The 21,461-nt window shown below is 43.7% G+C and overlaps 1 protein-coding gene across 1 annotated transcript in view; it reads right to left on the bottom strand.

Annotated features, from left to right (window-relative positions):
* NLRC3 (NLR family CARD domain containing 3) overlaps positions 1 to 20,971 on the bottom strand; it is a 37,154-nt gene extending 16,183 nt beyond the window's left edge. Inside the window, exons 1-9 of the mRNA XM_087878487.1 lie at positions 20,509 to 20,971; positions 15,234 to 15,379; positions 11,300 to 13,040; positions 9,108 to 9,194; positions 5,154 to 5,237; positions 4,596 to 4,679; positions 3,140 to 3,223; positions 2,507 to 2,590; positions 1,099 to 1,182 (exon numbers count right to left, since the gene is read on the bottom strand). Coding sequence (XP_087734613.1) covers positions 1,099 to 1,182; positions 2,507 to 2,590; positions 3,140 to 3,223; positions 4,596 to 4,679; positions 5,154 to 5,237; positions 9,108 to 9,194; positions 11,300 to 13,040; positions 15,234 to 15,240 — 2,255 coding nt within the window. The 5' untranslated portion in view covers positions 15,241 to 15,379; positions 20,509 to 20,971. The remainder of the gene's footprint in view (positions 1 to 1,098; positions 1,183 to 2,506; positions 2,591 to 3,139; positions 3,224 to 4,595; positions 4,680 to 5,153; positions 5,238 to 9,107; positions 9,195 to 11,299; positions 13,041 to 15,233; positions 15,380 to 20,508) is intronic.
* Positions 20,972 to 21,461: the final 490 nt, after the last annotated feature.

Here is a 21,461-nt window from a genome sequence, read left to right as displayed (position 1 = left end):
CCGCCTTTATTTTTACAAACAACCCGAAGTGGCGAACATATTTTAACACATCTTCCTCCTATTTTCCCCACAACAACCACCCTGTGAGGTGAGTTGGGATGAGAGAGAATGACTGACCCAAAGTCATCCAGTTGGCTTTCACGGCTAAGGCAGGACTAGAACTCCCAGTCGCCTGGTGATTGGGCCCAAAGTCACCCAGCTGCCTTTCATGGCTAAAGTGGGACTAGAACTCCCAGTCGCCAGGTGATTGGGCCCAAAGTCACCCAGCTGCCTTTCACAGCTAGGGTGGGACTAGAACTCCCGGTCGCCTGCTGATTGGGCCCAAAGTCACCCAGCTGGCTTTCATGGCTAAAGTGGGACTAGAACTCCCAGTCGCCAGGTGATTGGGCCCAAAGTCACTCAGCTGCCTTTCACAGCTAGGGTGGGACTAGAACTCCCGGTCGCCTGGTGATTGGGCCCAAAGTCACCCAGCTGGCTTTCATGGCTAAGGCGGGACTAGAACTCCCGGTTGCCTGGTGATTGGGCCCAAAGTCAACCAGCTGATTTTCATAGCTAAGGTGGGACTAGAACTCCCGGTTGCCTGCTGATTGGGCCCAAAGTCACCCAGCTGGCTTTCATGGCTAAAGTGGGACTAGAACTCCCAGTCGCCAGGTGATTGGCCCAAAGTCAACCAGCTGGCTTTCATGGCTAAGGCAGGACTAGAACTCCCAGTCGCCTGATGATTGGCCCAAAGTCAACCAGCTGGCTTTCATGGCTAAGACGGGACCAGAACTCCCGGTCGCCTGGTGATTGGGCCCAAAGTCACCCAGCTGGCTTTCATGGCTAAGGTGGGACTAGAACTCCCAGTCGCCTGATGATTGGCCCAAAGTCACCCAGCTGGCTTTCATGGCTAAGACGGGACTAGAACTCCCAGTCACCTGGTGAATTGCCCAAAGTCACCTAGCTGGCTTTCATGGCTAAGGCGGGACTAGAACTCCCGGTCTCCTGCTTTCTGGGCTGGTGCTTTAACCACTAGACCAAACTGACTCTGTAGTTTCTTTCCAAGACAGATAAAAAGTCACCCCAATAGATAAGAGACCAGCAGGGCAAGCCACTTACTCCAGGGTTAGAAGGGTGTGATTCAACCTTAGTCCTTCAGCCAAAGCTGCCGCACCCAAGTCGCCAACACAATTTCCCGACAAACTATAAAGGAAGAGCAATGAACGGAAGTCCGTAAGTCACCGGTTGATTTAAACCTAGCAGAAGGACACTTTAATAAACGATTACTAATGCAAGTTCTCATAGACTTGATTTGAATTCCATCTGATGGATAGAGACATCATCCCGCTAAGGGAGAAAAAGATCTATTTATTTAAGAAAATTTATATGGCTGGAGGCTGCTCTTGGTATCTCTGGGCAGCTTGCAAAGATAAAAACTCAATAAAGATACAATAAAAGAGCAACAACCCCACCCCTTTGGCCACAACAATCAATCAAGTCGCTTGATGGGCTCCATCTCTCTCTGGAGCCCCCAGGCCTGTTGGCAACCAGCATCTATACAGCATGTGTACGCACACAGACAGACAGACACACATAGACACTAGCATGTAGAACCAAGACTTCAGGGCCTGTGAAAGAGTGTGAAAATGGGGGCCAATCTTTTCTCTGCAGGGAGGATGTTCCACAGGGAGGGAGCCACCACGGAGAAGGCCCTTCTTCTTGGTCCTATGAGAGGGACCTCTTCAGGAGTGGGCTTCAAAAATTGTAGCAAGGGGGTCTCTGCCCGAATGCTGGGTGGGCGTGGCCATGGTGGGCGTGGCCTAGTTGGCCTCTTGCACCACGGCGGGGGGGGCGTTTTTGCCCTCCCCAGGCTCCAGAGTTTTCTTCGAGCCTCCAGGAGGGCAAAAATGGCCTCCCCAGGCTCCGGAGGCCCTCCGGAGGCCAGAAACGGTCCCATTTCCGGCCTTCCCGAACTTCCGGTAGGCTCGTTTTTCACCCTCCTCGAGCCTCCGTGTGTGCCTTGCACTAACCTGCATCCAAAACGGGCCATGTGGTGGGAGGGGTGGGAGGGGCCAGCCAGGAGTGGGATTTGGGGGTTCTCCAAAGTACACAGAATCTTAGCTAGAGGTTCTCCCGAACCCCTGCGACCCCACAGCAGCCCAGCCCTGCATCTCTTTAGGAAAAGAGATCCGTAGTATTCCCTGCCTCCCTGCTCCGGTGAGTTGGGTAGATGTGACCAGCAAAAGGCAGAAGATGGAGCTCAGTTGAGTGGATTCAACCTTGGCACATTCTGTTTCGAAACACAACCTTCTCATGACCTCATGGGTGGTCTGATTCCTACAATAGGTAGGTGTGTGATGTCCTGAGGCCCATATAATGTGACAGAGTCCATCCTACAATGCATATATCATGATTTCCTCCCTCTACAAATCCCCACGGACCAGTCTGCCATCTTACGAATGGCCACCATCAATGGTTAATGACCACCCCATGACCAAGGGGAGGGATTTTGTTTCTCACTCCTCACATGAGGTCCTTGAGCCCCCAGTTCCTCTTCAGGGCTTCGGCCAGCTGCTTTGAACCTTGCGGCCCCACCCCGTTCTTCTGGAGGCTGGGAAAGGAGAAGGAGAAGGACATCGTGAATGGATCCAGGCCTCACACAGGCCCCCACATGATCGGCTGTAAGGGGGGGGAAATGCCTTTAAAAGCCTCTGGTGATCCCAGCTGAGTTGCCTGATCGTCAGAGGCTTCTAAAAGCATTTTTTTCTGCAACCCCTTAAGGTTGTATAAAAAATGCTTTTAAAAGTAAAAAAAAAAAAGTTGGCCACGCCCACCCAGTCACATTACCCCCACCAAGCCACACCCACAAAATAAGCCATGCCCACAGAACTGGTAATAAAAACATTTAGAACCCACCCCTGCCCCCCACGCCCCATTTTGGCCGGCAGGGTGCTACAGGAGTCATCGGTCCCGTCTCCCACCACCACCACCACCACCGGAAGCCCGCAAAGAACTACAATGCTGATCCGGCCCTCGAACAAATCCAGTTTGACACCCCTGGCCTAAACCGCAAAGTAGCCGATAGCTTGGAATGCCAGATGTTTCCCGGGAAGGGACGGGGCGCAAACGATGCCATGTGACAACGATGGGATAAACTCACTGCAGCGTCATCAGTGTTTGGTTGCTGGCGAGCACCTCGGCCAGGCCTGCTGCCCCTTTGTCCTTGATCAGGTTGCTCTGGAGGCTGGAGGAAGAGAATGATCTTGTTAGAAGGCCAAAGATCCAGGCAGGCCTCAACATGCAGCCATTCAATCAGGGTGAAATCCAGCAGGTTCTAACAGGTTCGTGAGAACCGGTAGCGGAAATTTTGAGTAGTTCAGAGAACCGGCAAATACCACCTCTGGCTGGCTTCAGAGTGGGGTGGGAATGGAGATTTTGCAATATCCTTCCCCCAGGAGGGGAGGGAATGGAGATTTTGCAGTATCCTTGCCCTGGAGTGGGGTGGGAATGGAGATTTTGCAATATCCTTCCCCTGCTACACCCACCAAGCCACGTCCACAAAACCGGTAGGGAAAAATTTTGGATTTCACCCCTGCATTCAATGGTATAGATTCTCCTGCTTGAGCAAGGAGGGCTGGACTAGAAGACCTCCAAGGTCCCTTCCAGCTGTATTCTCTTCTAAATTAGGAACCATGCAAAGTCACAACTCTGCTGAAAATAGTGGCTTATGATCAGTCCTCCCACTTAACAACCGTCACAGAGCTGTGGAGCCCTGGTGGCGCAGTATTGCAGGCTAACTCACTGCTCGCTGCCAGGAGTTCGATCCTGACCGGCTCAAGGTTGACTCAGCCTTCCATCCTTCCAAGGTGGGTAAAATGAGGACCCAGATTGTTTAGGGCAATATACTAACTTTGTAAATCGTTTAGAGAGGGTGGTAAAGCACTGTGAAGCGGTATATAAGTCTAAGGGCTATTGCTATTGCCCTTCCCTTCCCTTCCCTTCCCTTCCCTTCCCTCCCTCCCTCCCTTTCTTCCTTCCTTCCTTCCTTCCTTCCTTCCTTTTAATTCCCTTTCTCATTCTCCTTCCTGGTAGTGCGGTGGGTACAAGTTCAATATTGCAGGCTAACTCTGCTGACTGCCAGCAGTTCGATCCTGACCGGCTCAAGGTTGACTCAGCCTTCCATCCTTCCGAGGTGGGTAAAAAGAGGATCCAGATTGTTGGAGACAATATACTGACTCTGTAAACCACTTAGAGAGGGTGGTAAAGCAGTGTGAAGCGGTATATAAATCTAAGGCCTATCTCTATAGCATCCTCATGGTCCTCTGGTCAAGCTTTGGCCGCCCGACAACCAGCATCTATTTATGATGGTTGCTACATCCTGGGGGGGTCAGGTGATCATCATTTTTGACCTTCCCAGCTGGCTCCCGACAAGCAAAGTCATTCGCTTAACAACTGCATGATTCACAACAACACAAATTCACAAATGGGCATGCCTCATTTAACATCGTCCTTGCTCGGCAATGGAAACTCTGCTCCCAATTGTGGTCATATGTCGAGGACTGCCTACTCAAGGCTTGTGGGTTCAAGCAAGGCCAAGAAAATGGAGTTGTCCTTACTTTAGCGAGAGCAAGTGTTGGTTGTTTTTCAAGGAGTCAGCCAGCGCCTTCGCTCCGTTGGGCCCGATGGCATTGCTCCGAAGACTTTACAGAGGGAAAGAGAGGAAAATTAGCAGCGCACTGATCATCTCCTGAGTCTGCTATCATCTCGGAAGATGGATTTTTTAAAAATGCTTTTTAAAATACGATGAATTCTAAGCAAAGATAGAGGTTTCCCTGTTGAGTGGTGCGATGGCTTAGAGGTGGAGTTCTCGCCTTGCAATCGGGTGGCTGTGAGTTTGATCCTAGGTAGAGGCAGATATTTCTCTCTCTGGGCACAATGAGAATATATCTGCTGCGAACTCCGCATTGGCAAAAGGAAGGGCATCCGGCCAGTAAATACTCAGCTCTATTCACTTGCCCAGATTCCACCCCAATGCAAGGGATTATGGGGTTGTTAAAAGAAGATAATGATGGTGATAGAGGTTTGTCTGTTGGGGCAGGCTCAACTCAATGGCAGCCAGTTGCCGACCTCTCTCATAGCACCACGATGTTTTTTTAATCCCACCAAATACTTACTCCAGAGCTAAAAGGCTCCTGTTGACCATCAGGGATTTAGCCAGAGCTTTTGCTCCTTTGGTACCAATCTGGTTTTCTGCCAAGCTGCCAAAAACAGGTAATTTAAAAAATAGTTAAAGGTGTTTTTTTTAAAAAAATCTCTCCATAAAACAACATATAGATCTGAAACCAGAGATATTTTTGCTGGGCATTCTACCAGAAAAATATGATAAAAAGACTGCATATTTGATCCTGCATATACTAACTGCAACTAGAATTGTGTTTGTGCAACAATGGGAAAATGAGGAGATCCCATCCGAGGGGAATGTGATTAAGAAAATATTAGAATGTGCAGAAATGGACAGACTAATGCTTACTATTAAGGATAAAGAAGACACTGAATATTTTCTGATATGGGACGTATTTTATCAATGGCTAGATAACAGAAGGAAACGGTAAAGTGGAGAGTTGTTAAAGAAGATGATGTTAAGTGTTAAGTTATTATTATGTTATTATATTATCAATAGGATGGTGATGAATGTCACCACAACAATGTGCAATATGACTATCTAAACATAATTGTACCCAGAACACACACTGTTTGATGAAAATTGAATGTTATATAAATAGGGGAGTCATGATAGCAGTCTTCCAATATCTCAGAGGCTGCCACACAGAAGAGGGAGTCAACCTATTCTCCAAAGCACCTGAGGGCAGGACAAGAAGCAATGGATGGAAACTAATCAAGGAGAGAAGCAACTTAGAACTAAGGAGAAATTTCCTGACAGTCAGAACAATTAATCAATGGAACAACTTGCCACCAGAAGTTGTGAATTCTCCAACACTGGAAGTTTTTAAGAAGTTGTTGGATAACCATTTGTCTGAAGTGGCGTAGGGTTTCCTGCTTAAGCAGGGGGTTGGACTAGAAGACCTCCAAGGTCCCTTCCAACTCTGTTTATTCTATTCTAAATAAAACAAATAAAACACGAGGGGGAATCTCTCCATTCACAAGGGAAGGCCAAATAAGGCTTTTTAGGCGGATGCCTCGGCATGCATATTTTCCAATGAGACAAACCAAGACAGGAAGATCGTTTTATTACAATTTATCAGAATATTCAGATTCCTCTCATTCAAAGAGGGAACCCCGATCCTTAGTTTACATCCCCTTTTAGAGTTAACATAACAAAGAAAAAATGGAAGAGGAAAGTTGATTGGGCAGGATAAAAGTCACCTCTCCTTTGCATAGGAAATCAGTGACATGTAGTCAAACATGTCACATATTTGCATCCCATGATATCACACACGTTCATTAAAATTAAGGTCTGACGTCAGAAGAGGAAATAAACCAGACCCCAATTTATACTAACAAACTTTTTTTGATCTAGAGCTAGTCTCCAGCTTGTTTATCAGTTTAGGAATGTTAAAAGCTAATAAACCTTTTAAAAGAGAGAGAAAAAGAAAACATCATTTTAAAAGAGAGAAAATAAATCAAATTAAAATACAAAGTAACTATGTTAGCAGTGTGCAGAGGCAGCCAAAAAAGCCAATGCAATCCTAAACTGCATTAATCAAGATCAAGGGAGGTACTAATACCACTCTGCAAAGCCTTAGTAAGATCACACCTAGAGTACTGCATCCAGTTTTGGTCACCACACTATAAAAAAGATGTTGAGACTCTAGAAAGAGTGCAGAGAAGAGCAACCAAGAGGATTAGGGGACTGGAGACTAAAACATACAATGAACGGTTGCAGGAACTGGGCATGGCTAGTCTAGTGAAGAGAAGGACCAGGGGAGACAGGATAGCAGCCTTCCAATATTTGAGGGGCTGCCACAGAGAGGAGGAGGTCAAGCTATTTTCCGAAGCACCCGAAGGCCAGACAAGGAACAATGGATGGAAACTGATCAAGGAGAGATTCAACCTGGAAATACGGAGAAACTTTCTGACAGTGAAAGCAATCAACCCATGGAACAGAAGTTGCCTGCAGAAGCTGTGGGAGCTTCATCAATGGAAGCTTTCAAGAAGAGATTGGACTGCCATCTGTCAGAAATGGTGCAGGGTCTCCTGCTTCGGCAGAGGATTGGACTAGATGACCTACAAGTCCCTTCCAACTCTGTTAATCTGTAATTAGTTAACAAATGACAAAATCCATGTCATTTGCCCCACAATAGGTAGTGCAAATTCTGTCTATCAGATGTCGCAATCATTTTAATTAAGGAAGACTGGGCCAGCTTATCGACAAAACAAAAGATCTTCAGCTGCAGGTTTATGGGTTTAAGAAGAACAAGACACGGCCCTTCAGGGCATAATAGGATTAACCCACTACCATTTACTAGAAGACACAGAGCTCACTACATTGCACAATCTCCGAAGGGTATTTCAGTCATTGCATCACCCTCAGAAACTCCAACCAAACTTAGCTCAGACAAAAAAAAAAAAAAAACACCTAGGATTTGTACTTTGCCTATAGAGCCAGCTTTGACCTCTACATAACCCCTACATGGCCCCATGGGAGTCTGACAACAGCCAATAGAATACATATCCTTGCACAGGAACAGGAAGGTCAAGTGCAAAGCCCAAGAGAAGGTATAAAAAAAACCCTCAATCTCAACTCCATGTGTTCAGCTGCCCCAGAACTACAAACATGTAGTTCTGCTTCATCAATAAATGGAGCCTCTTTCCAATCAGCCTCCAGACTCAATTTTGTCTCCAGTGCCTTTCTCCCACCTTGGAACTAAACCAGATGGATATTTCTTCCCACACTATCTTTAAAAAATGTTGCGCTCAATTGAAGCAACTACAACCCAATCATTTACAAGTCAGTTTCGATCCCCATCGCTCCGTCCTATCTGTAAGAAATTATTCCTAAAAATATAGTCTTCTCCTTCAAATTACAGTGTCAGAGGAGATATCAATGGTCATCCATCATAAGAAACTGCATTATTAAATATTTGTTCTTGATTGTCTTACAAGTAATAAAAGCCTTGGAACATCAAGAAAAGTGACAGCCGCAAAGAATTTGTCCTGTCTCTATTTGGCACTTTTAGAAATCAACAGAGATAGGATCTCTGATAGATGGACCAAGGAAGGAGAAAAGCAGAAAATGAACCATCTCTTCCATCTCTGTCATGAGATTGCAGTCTTATTGTCCGAAGTGGGAGCGATACTGTATGATTTCATCCCAAAACAAGGATAATTTCTTCCACACATAGAGGATAATTCTGCCAGCTGCTAATCACTTCCAAGCATGGAAGCATAAATATAAAATCCCCGTGTTCGATCTGTACAGAGAATAAGAGAGAAAGGAAGAGAAAGAATGAGAAAGAGAGAGAAAAAGAGAGAGAAAGAGAAAAGGAGAAGGGAGGAGAAGGAGAAAGGGAAAGGGAAAGAATGAGAAAGAGAGAGAAAGAGAGAGAGAAAGAGAAAAGGAGAAGGGAGGAGAAGGAGAAAGAGAAAGGAAGAGAAAGAATGAGAAAGAGAGAGAGAGAAAGAAGAAAGGAGGAGAATGAGAAAAAGGAGAAGGGAGGAGAAAGAGAAAAGGAAAGAATGAGAAAGAGAGAGAGAAAGAGAGAGAAAGAGAAAAGGAGGAGAAAGGAAGGAAGAGAAAGAATGAGAAAGAGAGAGAGAAAAAGAAGGAGAAGGGAAGAGAATGAGAAAGAGAGAGAAAGAGAGAGAAAGAGAAAAGGAGAAGGGAGGAGAAGGAGAAGGAGAAAGGAAGAGAAAGAATGAGAAAGAGAGAGAAAAAGGAGAAGGGAGGAGAATGAGAAAAAGGAGAAGGGAGGAGAAAGAGAAAGGGAAAGAAAGAGAGAGAGAAAAAGAGAGAGAAAGAGAAAAGGAGAAGAGAAGAGAAAGAGAAAGGAAAGAATGAGAGAGAGACAGAGAAAAAGAAGGAGAAGGGAGGAGAATGAGAAAGAGACAGAGAGAGACAGAGACAGAGACAGAGAGAGAGAGAGAATTGTCCTGTGGATAAGAAATACCTGATTCTTTGAATCTGACAGTCTTTCCCATTCAGCACACTGCTGAGGAGGTCCATGGCGCTGTCTTTCAACTGGTTGCAATCCAACCTTGCCAGGGAGAAAAGGGGAAAAAAAACAACAAAGCATTTTCCATTAATCTAAGATGGAGAGAAGAAAGAAATGGATGAGCGCAGATGGAGAAATGGTGGCGTGTTCCCAGTGGCTGTGAGAACATTTGACCAAAGGGGGCTGGCTGGGTGTGAACCGAGGCAATAATCTGTCTTGAACCTATCTTAAGTTTTTGGTTTGAAAAGGAAGATGAAGACTGGACAGAGCAGGGAGATTCAAATTCTAGTTTTCTTCAGCCAGAGGTCTATGGAGATTCTCCATCATCCAGGTCATGGTTGTCCCAATGATATGGTGGTTTTTTTGCTTTTCCAAAAGGCAACTAGACTTTCTTGGGATTTTTTTTTTTGTTCGAAAACATTTTGCTTCTTATCCAAGAAGCTACTTCTGAACTGAAGAACTGGAGAAGCTTCTTGGGTGAGAAGTGAAACGTTTTCAAGCAAAAAAAAAAAAAAAAACCCAAGCAAGTCCAGTTGCCTCTTGAAAAAAAGCATGTGGTGGCGCAGCAGACTAAAGTGCTGTTAAGTAGCACCAGCTGCCTGCAATTACTGCAAGTTCAAATCTCACCAGGCTCAAGGTTGACTCAGCCTTCCATCCTTCCGAGGTAGGTAAAATGAGGACCCGGTTTATGGGGGCAATATGCTGACTTTGTATTAAAAAAAAAGAACACCGCTTTGGGGGGGGGCAAAGCCCTACTAAGCAGGTATATACAAAAGTATGAAGGCTATTGCTTAACGTATTGTAAGCCGCCCTGAGTCTCCGGAGAAGGGCAGCATATAAATCGAACCAATAAATAAATACAATAAATAAATGTTTGGGACCTGAGCCATGGAAATTCCCAGAAACAATCCAAGAAGCTCTCAACTCTGAAGTGAACCTAGCTGGGGCCATCTTTGAAGCTTCAGGGTTGCCACTAGATGAGAGGGGGAGGGAAATAGTTAACTGGGGCTTTGCAGTCAAAACAAAAGGTGGGAACCAAGGTCATTCCAACAGGTGACTGGGAGAGGAGGAGCGAAGTAACCAAGCAACCGGCCAGCACTTCTATCGGACCATGTGACTGATGACTTGGGGGGGAAAAGGAACTTTGACTTTTTAATCGGGTGAAAACCGCGGGAACCTTCAGAGTCGGTTTTTACCAGTTGTGCCAATGTGGTGTATCCAATAAAATGTTCTTTGAGGAATCTACCTGCCTCGGAGTTCTGCTTTCAATGGGTGCATTACTTGGAACGCTGACATTAGTGTTATAGGGAAGTGGGTAAAAGTACTGAATGAGAAGAGGGGAGATCCAAGTTCTAATTCACCCCAGCCGTGGAAGGTCCAGGGGGGATGTTGGGCCAGTTCCTCCCTCTCAACCCAAGGAGTGTGATGGTGTAGTGGGGAAAGTTCCTGTTGTGGGAGAAAAATACGAGGAGGGAGAACTTTGTGCACCACCATGGACTCCTGAATGAAAGACAGGATATGCATTTAATAACTGTCTAAATCATCAAGCTGTGGTGAGCCTCGTCTCATTTCAAATCCTGGATAAGACCAGGGGTGGGATTCAGCTGGTTTGGACCGATTCAGGCAAACTGGATGTTAATTTTACATCTGGTTCGCCGAACCAGTAGTTGCAAGGACTGGTTGACCCCGCCCACCCCACCCCGCCCCTCCCAGGAGTCTCCACATGACCGGTAAGTGCAGGGCCCACTCGGAGGCTCTGGGAAGGCGAAAAATGGGTCTACTGGAAGTACCGGAAGTCTGGAAATGCCCCCGTTTCTGGCCTCCAGAGCCCGGGGAGGCTGTTTTTGCCCTCCCAGAGGCTCGAAGAAAGCCTCCAGCGCCTGGGGAGGGCGAAAAACAAGCCTACTGGAAGTACCGGAAGTCTAGAAATGGGGCCTTTTCTGGCCTCCGGAGAGCCTCCGCACCCCAGGGGAGGCCATTTTCACACTCCCGGAGGCTCAAGGAAAGCCCCTGGAGCCTGGGGAGGGCAAAAATGCCCCCACCCACCATGGTGCAGTAGGCCACGCCCCCATGGCCACGCCCACCTAGCAACCAGGCAGAGAACCAGTTGTTAAAATTTTTCAATCCCACCCCTGGATAAAACCTACCTGAGACTGCGGCAATAAAGAAGCTGAGAGAGAAGACTTTGCAAGATGTGATAAGTGAGACAATTGGAGAGATTGGCTTCTTCCACACACGCCTCTGATGTCTGTAGCACGTAAGCCAAGGCGGAGCAATTCATCGGGGTCAACATTCCAGCTAAGTTCTCCGTTTTCATGGCCTCCTCAACATTGGCAGCCACATCTGTGTGTTGAAGCTCGTGTAAGCACCGCACGAGGTTCACAGTCCTGCAGGAGACCACTTGGTCCACTGCCAGGAAATTCTGGAAGAGGCCCACCACGTGACTCTGGTAGCCGTGGTGCTCGTCCCTCACCAGGAACCAATCGGACAAGACTTTGTTCACCTGTGAGGAAAGGAGACCAACAAGGAAGCGTATAAAAATGTCCAGGTGTCCATCCTCGGATTGTAAGGATCTCTGGATGGCATTTTTTACATGGTTGACAAAGCCCAGCTTGGGCCAAGACATGCCACTTTCGACAAAGAGGTCAAAGAGGGCCCGCTTTGCCACGGAATAATAATAAGTAGCCGCTAGATATTCCTGAAACGTTAAGTGGGAGAAATAGTAGATGCTAGAAAACGGGGTCTCCTCCTTAAGCAAGATTCTATTGGACAAGCTGAAGTGAAGGGAAGAGAGGTCAACTCCATAGGCTTTCATATCCTGCTCAAAAAACATGTACTTCCTCTTGATCAGGCTGTAGAAAGCCAGTCGGCCTAACCCAGTCATCACCTTCTTGCCGTTGTGCACCATTGGTTCAATCCGGAGGACTTCCTTCTGTTTCCCTTGCCAATCACTGCACAGCAATATTTTAAAGTAATAGGAATAGATTTCCGACAAAGTCTTAGGAACGGCTGAAGTTTCAGGAGGCCGATCAGCACCCGTTAGAAAATAGCCCATCGACGAGCCACAGATGCAGCAAAACGCTGGCACGCTGCAGAGGGCATACAAGGACTTGTTGGCCTTGAGATGTTGCATCACGCCATCTGCTAAGCTTTGGTTTTCGCTGAACATGTGATCTAGATAGTTTTTGATTTCTGTATCTCCGAAACCTTGTACCTCGGTCAACCGGTCTACGAGACCCCCTGGGATTTGGCTGGTTGCTGTTGGCCGAGAAGTAATCCAGATGGACATCTTTCGCAACAGGTGTCCTCGGATGATGTTGGTGATTAGGTTGTCCACTTGGATTTCCTTCTGGGGGTCGGTGCAAACCGTTGTGTTGGAAAAATCTAGAAGCGTCTTGAATTCGTCGAGTCCATCCAGGATCAGAAGGGTTCTGGCACCACTCATGGAAAGGCGGCTCGGGTCCATTAAATGGGGGGCTGCCAGCCTGACCAGCTTCTCAGCCGACAGTTTTTCGTAAGCGTTCAGTTCCCGAAAAGTGAGTGGCAAAACAAACGTAAATTTTTTGCTCAGCTCTCTCTTCGCCCAAGCGTGGACAAAGAATTTGACCAAGGTGCTCTTGCCGATTCCTGCCACACCAATCGTCACCAAGACCCGTGGAGGTCTGCTTAACTTAGAGAGAGGCAGGAAGAGTTTTTCCAAGGAGATCTTCTTGGAGATGTTCCTTAAGCCGTTGGTGGTTTCAATCTGTATGAAATCGTGCTGCTTCTGCTGGAGATCGCTCAGACCTTCCACGAGGAGGAGATCGGTCAACCTCTCCAAAGGGATGAGTTCTGGGTTAGCACCACACCAGGTCTGAAGACCTTCAATGTGCCTTTGGACCATTGGTTCTGTGAAGAAAGAAGGAAGAGAATGACCAAATGACCAGAGATACAGGAATGTCACATCAGGGATTGGGGTATTTGTCTAATAAGCCACAGGTGGCTGGCAAGACCTTCATTATTTATTTTATTTATATTTATATATTTGTTTGTTTGCTTGTTTGTTTGTCAAGCACATATAACAGGTAGAAGTATAAACATAATTTGAATACATGAAAAGAGTAAGAGTAAAAAGGAATATTAGGACAGGGACGGAAGGCACGCTGGTGCGCTTATGCACGCCCCCTTACAGACCTCTTAGGAATGGGGGTGAGGTCCACAGTAGACAGTCTAAGGTTAAAGTTTTGGGGGGGTTGGGGAAGAAACCACAGAGTCGGGTGGTGCATTCCAGGCATTGACCACTCTGTTGCTGAAGTCGTATTTTCTGCAATCGAGTTTGGAGCAGTTTACCTTGAGTTTGTTTCTACTGTGTGCTCGTGTATTGTTGCGGTTGAAACTGAAGTAGTCATTGACAGGTAGGACATTGTGGCAGATGATTTTGTGTACTATTTATTATTTATTTATTTATTTGTTTGTTTGTTTGTTTGTTTGTTTGTTTGTTTATTTATTGGTTCGATTTATATGCCGCCCTTCTCCGGAGACTCAGGGCAACTTACAATGCGTTAAGCAATAGCCTTCATACTTTTGTATATACCTGCTCAGTAGGGCTTTTGGGCCCCCCTTAAGCGGTGTTCTTTTTTATACAAAGTCATCTTATTGCCCCCACAAACCGGGTCCTCATTTTACCTACCTCGAAAGGATGGAAGGCTGAGTCAACCTTGAGCCTGGTGAGATTCGAACTTGCAGTAATTGCAGGCAGCTGGTGTTACTTAACAGTGCTTTAGTCTGCTGCGCCACCAAGGCTCTTACTACACTTAGGTCAGACCGAAGGCGGTGTAGTTCTAAGTTGTCTAAGCCCAAAATGTCAAGTCTGGTGTCATAAGGTATTCTGTTGTGAGCAGAGGAATGGAGGACTCTTCTCGTGAAATACCTCTGCACTCACCCAATTGTATTTATGTCTGATATGCAGTGTGGGTTCCAGACAGATGAGCTGTATTCAAGAATTGGTCTAGCAAAGGTTTTGTATGCTCTAGTTAGCAGTACAATATTACTGGAGAAGAAGCTTCGCAGGATTAGGTTAACAACTCTTAATGCCTTTTTGGCAATGTTGTTACAGTGAACTCTGGCACTATATTTCAATAAGGCTGAAGGGGAGGGCTTTCTTCTAAATACAATCCCTTCTTTTTCATGAATCAAACAGCATGATGCTCAGCACTGAAAGATACAGAGTAAGTTGCTTGATGTTTAAGGCTTTGAAAGGTATAATAGGAATCCCCTCCAAAATTCTGGAGGATCTGGAGACAATTCTATCAGCCAATGTTGGCTTCAAAGGGAAATGAAAGTTCAAGTTATTTCTTCTTTATATATTTAGAATCTCCCGTATGGGGAAGAACCCTAAACCAATATCCATACAAGGCCAGGAGTGGTTGAAGCATCTTGAAAGAAACATTGTCCGTGGAGTAAAGTCACTTTTATTTTTATTTTTCTTATCTTGAGGTTAAAGACTAGCAAACCCTGCAAAACTGTCCAGATGACTCACATACAAAAGTATTTTTCATAACCTTCAATGGAGGAGGAGGAGGAGGAGGAGGAGGAGAAGAAGAAGAAGAAGAAGAAGAAGAAGAAGAAGAAGAAGAAGAAGAAGAAGAAGAAGAAGGAGGAGGAGGAGGAGGAGGAGGAGGAGGAGGAGGAGGAGGAGGAGGAGGAGGAGGAGGAGGAGGAGGAGGAGGAGGAGGAGGAGGAGGAGGAGGAGGAGGAGGAGGAGGAGAAGAAGAAGAAGAAGAAGAAGAAGAAGAAGAAGAAGAAGAAGAAGAAGAAGAAGAAGAAGAAGAAGAAGAAGAAGAAAATTCCAAACTGTTTTTTGTAATTGACAAAATCCTGTTAGTCAATTGCAAAAGGCAGCTTTATCTGGAACAACTCACATCCTGTGAGGATATCTTTAATACCATCAAACAACTTCACAATCTGCTTATCCCAGGTCTTTGGGAAAAACTCAACAGGTGGGCAAAAATGCCAAATCCAGCCTAAACATCTAGCTGACTATGCACCCAACTGCAATAAAATAGAGCAAGAATGCATCCCCTGGTAAGACTATCTACTCACCATCCATCAGGGATTTGCTGGGATCATTAGCTGCAATAGAGTGTTGACTGCATGTAGCAGACAAATTCCACCATGTTCATCCTTCAAAACTGTCTACTTGATGCATCCCATGAGATGTCTTACTGGAAAAGCCTTTATCCATGATTCTGAAAGAGGAAAAAAAAGATTATTGCTAAGGCAGAAGGGGAAAAAAATCAACCTTTTCAATACATCATTTCTTCTCTCTATTGTTGTATGTCCTTCTAAGCATACTAAAAATCACCCTGCCAACAAAAGTGCGTATAGTCAAGGCGATGGTTTTCCCAGTTGCAATGGATGGCTGTGAAAGTTGGGCCATAAGGAAGGCTGAGTGCCAAAGAATGGAGGCCTTTGAACTCTGGTGCTGGAGAAGATTCCTGCGAATCCCTTGGACTGCAAGGCGATCCAACCGGTCAGTCCTAGAGGAGATCAACCCTGACGGCTCTTTCGAAGGCCAGATCCTGAAGATGAAACTCAAATTCTTTGGCCACCTAATGAGGAGGAAGGACTCACTGGAGAAGTGTCACTACGTTTTTGTATTTACCAGCTGAGCTCATTATTTCTGGACAGTCAGACTTTCCGTAGCTTGCCAAAATTTCTTATCAGTAACTGATACTATGCATGTCCGCATTCTTTCACTTGCTGCCACACTTTTTTCTTTGTTCTCTTGCCAAGAAGTCCGACCACAGAGAGGTGGCCGGTAGGAACTTTATCAAAATGTAACTATTTAATTATTTAGACTAGTAAGATGTTTTATTTTCTTTTTTATTATTATTAAAAAGTTTTACAAAGAAAGATTTCCCCCCCACTATTCCCCCCACCCTTTTCCCCTCCCCACCACCCCCGCACCCCTTCCCCCCATCCCATCCCACCCTCCCTCCCAGACTTCCCAGAGCAAAATACAGGGTATTTCAATTAACAATCATAAGCTAAATTAGCCTAACTATTCTTAAACTACCAAATCCTCCCTGAAACCTTAACTCCACTATAGATGATGTAATACTTCTAAAGTTTAACATTCATTCATAAGCTATTTGATATTTTCTTGTCTGATACTTATTTTGAATATAATCAATCCATCTTCTCCATTCCGATATATATCTTTCTTGTGTATAATCCTTCAAATACGCTGAGATTTTCGCCATTTCCGCTAGATTTGCTACTTTCAATGTCCATTCTTCAATAATAGGCAGAGTCCTTCTTCCAGTATTGCGCTACCAACAGCCTAACTGCTGATATTAAGTTTAAAATCAGTTTAGTCTCTAATGCTGTACAATCTGTAGTTATACCCAATAAAAACAATTGAGGAGTAAATTTCAACCTTTTTTTCAGGATGTTCTGCATCACCCACCAAATTTTTATCCAAAATGCCTTGATTTTCTTGCAAGTCCACCATATATGAAAATAAGTTGCATCATCACAATCACATCTCCAAAATTTAGCTTGCAAATTTGGGTACATACATGATAATTTTTTAGGATTTAAATGCCATCTATAAAACATTTTATAAAAATTATCTCTCAAGTTTTGTGCTTGCGTAAATTTAACATTTCTAACCCAAATCTTTTCCCATGTTTCTATCATCACGGGTTCCTGAAAGTTTTGTGCCCATTTTATCATACAATCCTTAACCAATTCCGTTTCTGAATCTATTTCCAGTAATGCATTATACAACCTTTTAATCTGCATTTGACTTTGGTCTCTAATCTGTTTTACCAGGTTTTCCTCATTTTGCATGACACCAATTTTTTGATCTTCCCTCCGTCTAGCTTGAAGCTGACCATACTGAAACCAAGTATAAATTATCCCTTCTTCTTTTAGTACATTTAAAGGTTTCAATTGCAATTTACCCTTCCATAAAAAGAAGCTCTTTATAAGTAATCACCTCCTGTTTTTGTTCTATACTTATATTTTCTATTGCATGTCTGGGATTTGCCCATATAGGTATCTTATAGTTTAACTTATATTGATACTTTTTCCAAACCCTCAACAACGCATTTCTAAGTATGTGACCCTTAAACACCTTATCCACTTTTTTTTCATATAACAAATAAGCATGCCATCCGTATAACAAATCATAACCTTCTATATTTAACATTCTCTCTTCAGTTAAATTAAACCAATCACTAATTTGTGATAGAACAGCTGCTTCATAGAACAGTCTTAAATTAGGCATTTTAAGACCTCCTCTCTCACGTACATCCTGTATAATTTTCAATTTCACTCTTGGTTTCTTCCCACCCCAAATAAAAGTATTAACCCCTTTCTGCCAATCCCTCAAATTTCCATCTTTCTTAAGCACTGATATCATTTGAAACAAGAATAGGAACCTGGGTAATACATTCATTTTTATTACTGCTATCCTTCCCAGTAGAGATAGTTGTAACTTTTTCCAATTTTCCATTTCTTTCTGCACTTTTTGCCAAAGAACTTCATAATTGTTTTTAAATAATTTCGTATTTGAAGCTGCAATATATACTCCTAGTTATTTAACCTTTTTAACTATTTCAAACCCCGTTATTCTTCCTCAGTCTTCTCTTTGAGATATAGACATATTTTTAGTTAAAAATTTAGTTAAAAAAGAAAAGATGTTTTATTTTCTTCTTTACAATAAATATGAGTTTAATTAGAAGATGTATTCCGGTTTTATTTTATCAAAAGTATACACAAGGAAAGTGCCACGATCCAGGCAATTACCCCAGGAAGGTAACGGGGCTGATTGCCTCTGACAAGAAGAGCCTAATGCTGGGAACGATGGAGGGCAAAAGAAGAAGGGGAAAGGAGAGAAGGAGGTGGCTGGATGGAGTCACTGAAGCAGTCGGCATGAGCTTAAATGGACTCCAGGGGATGGTAGAGGACAGGAAGGCCTGGAGGAATGTTGTCCATAGGGTCGTGATGGGTCGGACATGACTTCGCAACTAACAACAACAACGTCCTTCTATTGTCCTAATAGCAGCACCCAAATAGCAGCATAAAACACAAGAAGAACAAAAGGACTTGATCAATCCCAACTCGCCATCTTTATCTATCCAGGAACAAAGACAAGAGAATGTATGTCAACTACGTCTGAGCTTTACTCGTGAGTTGGAAAAATACTCGGGATTGTCGTCTGCATTACTAAAACAGCCTTGTCCAGAAACCTGGAGCTCAGCAATTGCAGATGCAACATCCTCATAGCTCTGCTGAGTTATGGGACACCTATGTTGAGAAGCTGAACTTTTAGTTCTGCAGCTGTTATCATGTGAAACCAAGATTGAAGGATGGCTTCTATTAACTGGGTTTTATTGCTGGGTCGCTTCTGACTAACAAGTTTCTTTAGTCGGCTCCATAGACTTTCCATTGGGTGAAGGTCTGGGCTATTCCCAGGCCATTCCAGCAGTGGAATAGGATTATCTTGAAACTCCAAAAAAAAAAAAAAAAAAAGTGGTGTTATTAGCCATCAACCCTCAAAAATACACTTTTCCCAAAAAGGTTTTCACAATTTTGACCACTACTATATATTGCATTGTTTTTCTTTTTTCATTTTGTTTCAGTGTCCCTCAATATGTGCTTTACTATCATCTTGAAGAATGGCTGAATGTGTAGGATAAACTTTCGTATTAAAGAGGGGGAAAAAACCCCACATAGCTACATCTGCAAAAGGAAAATGACTCAGATAGTCCCATCTCTTCAGGAAATAAAAAAAAATAAAAATAAAAATAAAAACTCCTCTGCTGAAAAGCTCTGCCAGGCAACCCAAATGGTGGTAGGAGAGGACTCAGGTCTCCAAAAACAAAAATGAATTTGCATTTTGTATCATTAACACCGTTAACGATTCTCGCTCTCCATTTTGTGAAGCTTCCCCAGGATTTGATTCTACTGATTCTGGGTTAAAGCTACGAATGTTTCCTGCAAACATCTTCAGCCATTTCCCTTGCTTGTGGTATTAAATTTAAAACTTAACAAAACTATCCCTTACTGGTTACGTTTCCCATGTACACATCTCCACATCAGTGGCCACAAGATGGTATAATGTGACTGCTGTCAGAAGGCACACAACCGGTTTAAGCTTTGAAGGAACAGGCCAAATCTTGGCTGCACCGTTGTCAGGAATGCACGACTTGTGACTTTTAGCTACCTTATCGGGAAAGAAATATCTATCTATCTATCTATCTATCTATCTATCTATCTATCTATCTATCATCTCTCTATCATCTATCTAGTTATCATCTATCATCTATCTATCTATCATCTCTCTATCATCTATCTATCTATCTATCTATCTATCTATCTATCTATCTACTCTCTATCATCTATCTATCATCTATCTATCTATCATCTATCATCTATCATCTATCTATCATCCATCATCTATCATCTATCATCTATCATCTCTCTATCATCTCTCTATTTATCTATCTATCTATCTATCTATCATCTATCTATCATCTATCTATCTACTCTCTATCATCTATCTATCATCTATCTATCTATCTATCATCTATCATCTATCTATCATCCATCATCCATCATCTATCATCTATCTATCATCTATCTATCTATCTATCTATCTATCTATCTATCTATCTATCTATCTATCATCTATCATCTATCTATCATCTATCTATCTATCATCTATCTATCTATCTATCTATCTATCTATCTATCTATCATCTATCTATCTATCTATCTATCTATCTATCTATCATCTATCTATCTATCTATCTATCTATCTATCTATCTATCTATCTACCTACCTACCTACCTACCTATCTACCTACCTATCTATCCTGTTTCTCCCAAAATAAGACATCCCTGATAATAAGCCCAATTGGGCTTCTGAGCACATGGCAATAAGGCCAAGCGCTTATTTCAGGGTTCAAAATATATATATATAAGACAGGGTCTTATTTTGGGGGAAACACGTTAAATGAATTTTGTCTCATTTTACCAGCATTCTGGCTACAGTTATTAAGTGAATCACTGCAGTTGTTTAAGTTAGTAATGCAGTTGTTAAATGAATCTGGCTTCCCCATTGACTTTACTTGTCAGAAGGTCGCAAACGGGATTGTATGAGCCACACAAACACCCCCGGGGATGTTGCAACCATCATAAATATGAGTCAGTTGCCAAGCGTCTGCATTTTGATCCCATGATTATGGGCATTCCAGTACCGTTGTAACTCTGAACAGTCACTAAATGAACCGTTGTAAGTTGAGGACTACCTGTACGTATAGGCGCACACACATAATTTCCTACCTTCTCTGTAAATACTTACATTTCTTGAAGTTCCCCCAGGACTCCTTGCAACTTTCATTTTAAATCAAAACTTCCAGCTTATCGAACACCAAACGTCTGTATTTTGAGCGCTACACTTTCGAATATGTCTCCTTGCTCGGAAGACCCGGTTTTGAATGACGATATCCTGTCTGGATCAATGGTTTCCAACTGCTGAGAGTTTTTATGATAAAAAAGGTAGATTCAAGTCTCTTTTGGGATGCCCTGGGTCCAAGAATAAAGCTGCGATGAGGCTCACTCGTGTTGCAAATGACAGATTTTTCTTGTCACTGAATTGCCGACATGGTTCCAGCAACGTTGCAGTCTCTTTTTTTAATGATTTTTTTTTTTTTAGTTCAGAGTTTCACTGTTCACCTCTTCCTGTGCTGCGGGGACCAATTTATCTTCCTTCCTGTTTGTTGCACAGGCTACAAGGCAACCTGGTGCAGTGAGGCGGCCACCAAGGAGCTACGTGACAGAGGGTGAACATTAGAGTGTCTTGGTTGATGCTACCAGACCGTGGCAAAAAAAAAGAAGAAGAAGAAGAAGAAGAAGAAGAAGAAGAAGAAGAAGAAGAAGAAGAAGAAGAAGAAGAAGAAGAAGAAGAAGAAGAGAAACCAACTCTCTTTTGATGTGAAAAATCAGCTAGGTGGGAATCCCATTCAATCAATTAAAACAGAGTTATGATTCCAATAGTAGAGAATATTTGTAGCTCAGAATTGAATGGCGAAGTCTTCAGAATGGGTGGTTTTCACTCCCCAAGTAGACCTTTCACTCCCCAAGTAGATAACATCATCAGTGCTAGAGGGAGTGGGGTTTGCTCTCTGTTTATATACCAGTGCCAATAGGAGAGAATATTTGTAACTCAAGGCTGAACTCTGGGGTCCTTGATGCTCTCTTCAGCTTGGTGGTTTTCTTGCAGATGTTTCATTACCCAAGTACAGGTACACTATA

This window comes from Pantherophis guttatus, chromosome 14 (genome assembly GCF_059756535.1).
Source record: "Pantherophis guttatus breed Tessera chromosome 14, ASM5975653v1, whole genome shotgun sequence".
NCBI classification, from domain to species: domain Eukaryota; kingdom Metazoa; phylum Chordata; class Lepidosauria; order Squamata; family Colubridae; genus Pantherophis; species Pantherophis guttatus.
The sequence above is the reverse complement of the archived record's forward strand: the minus strand, read 5'-3'. Positions and strand labels throughout refer to the sequence as shown.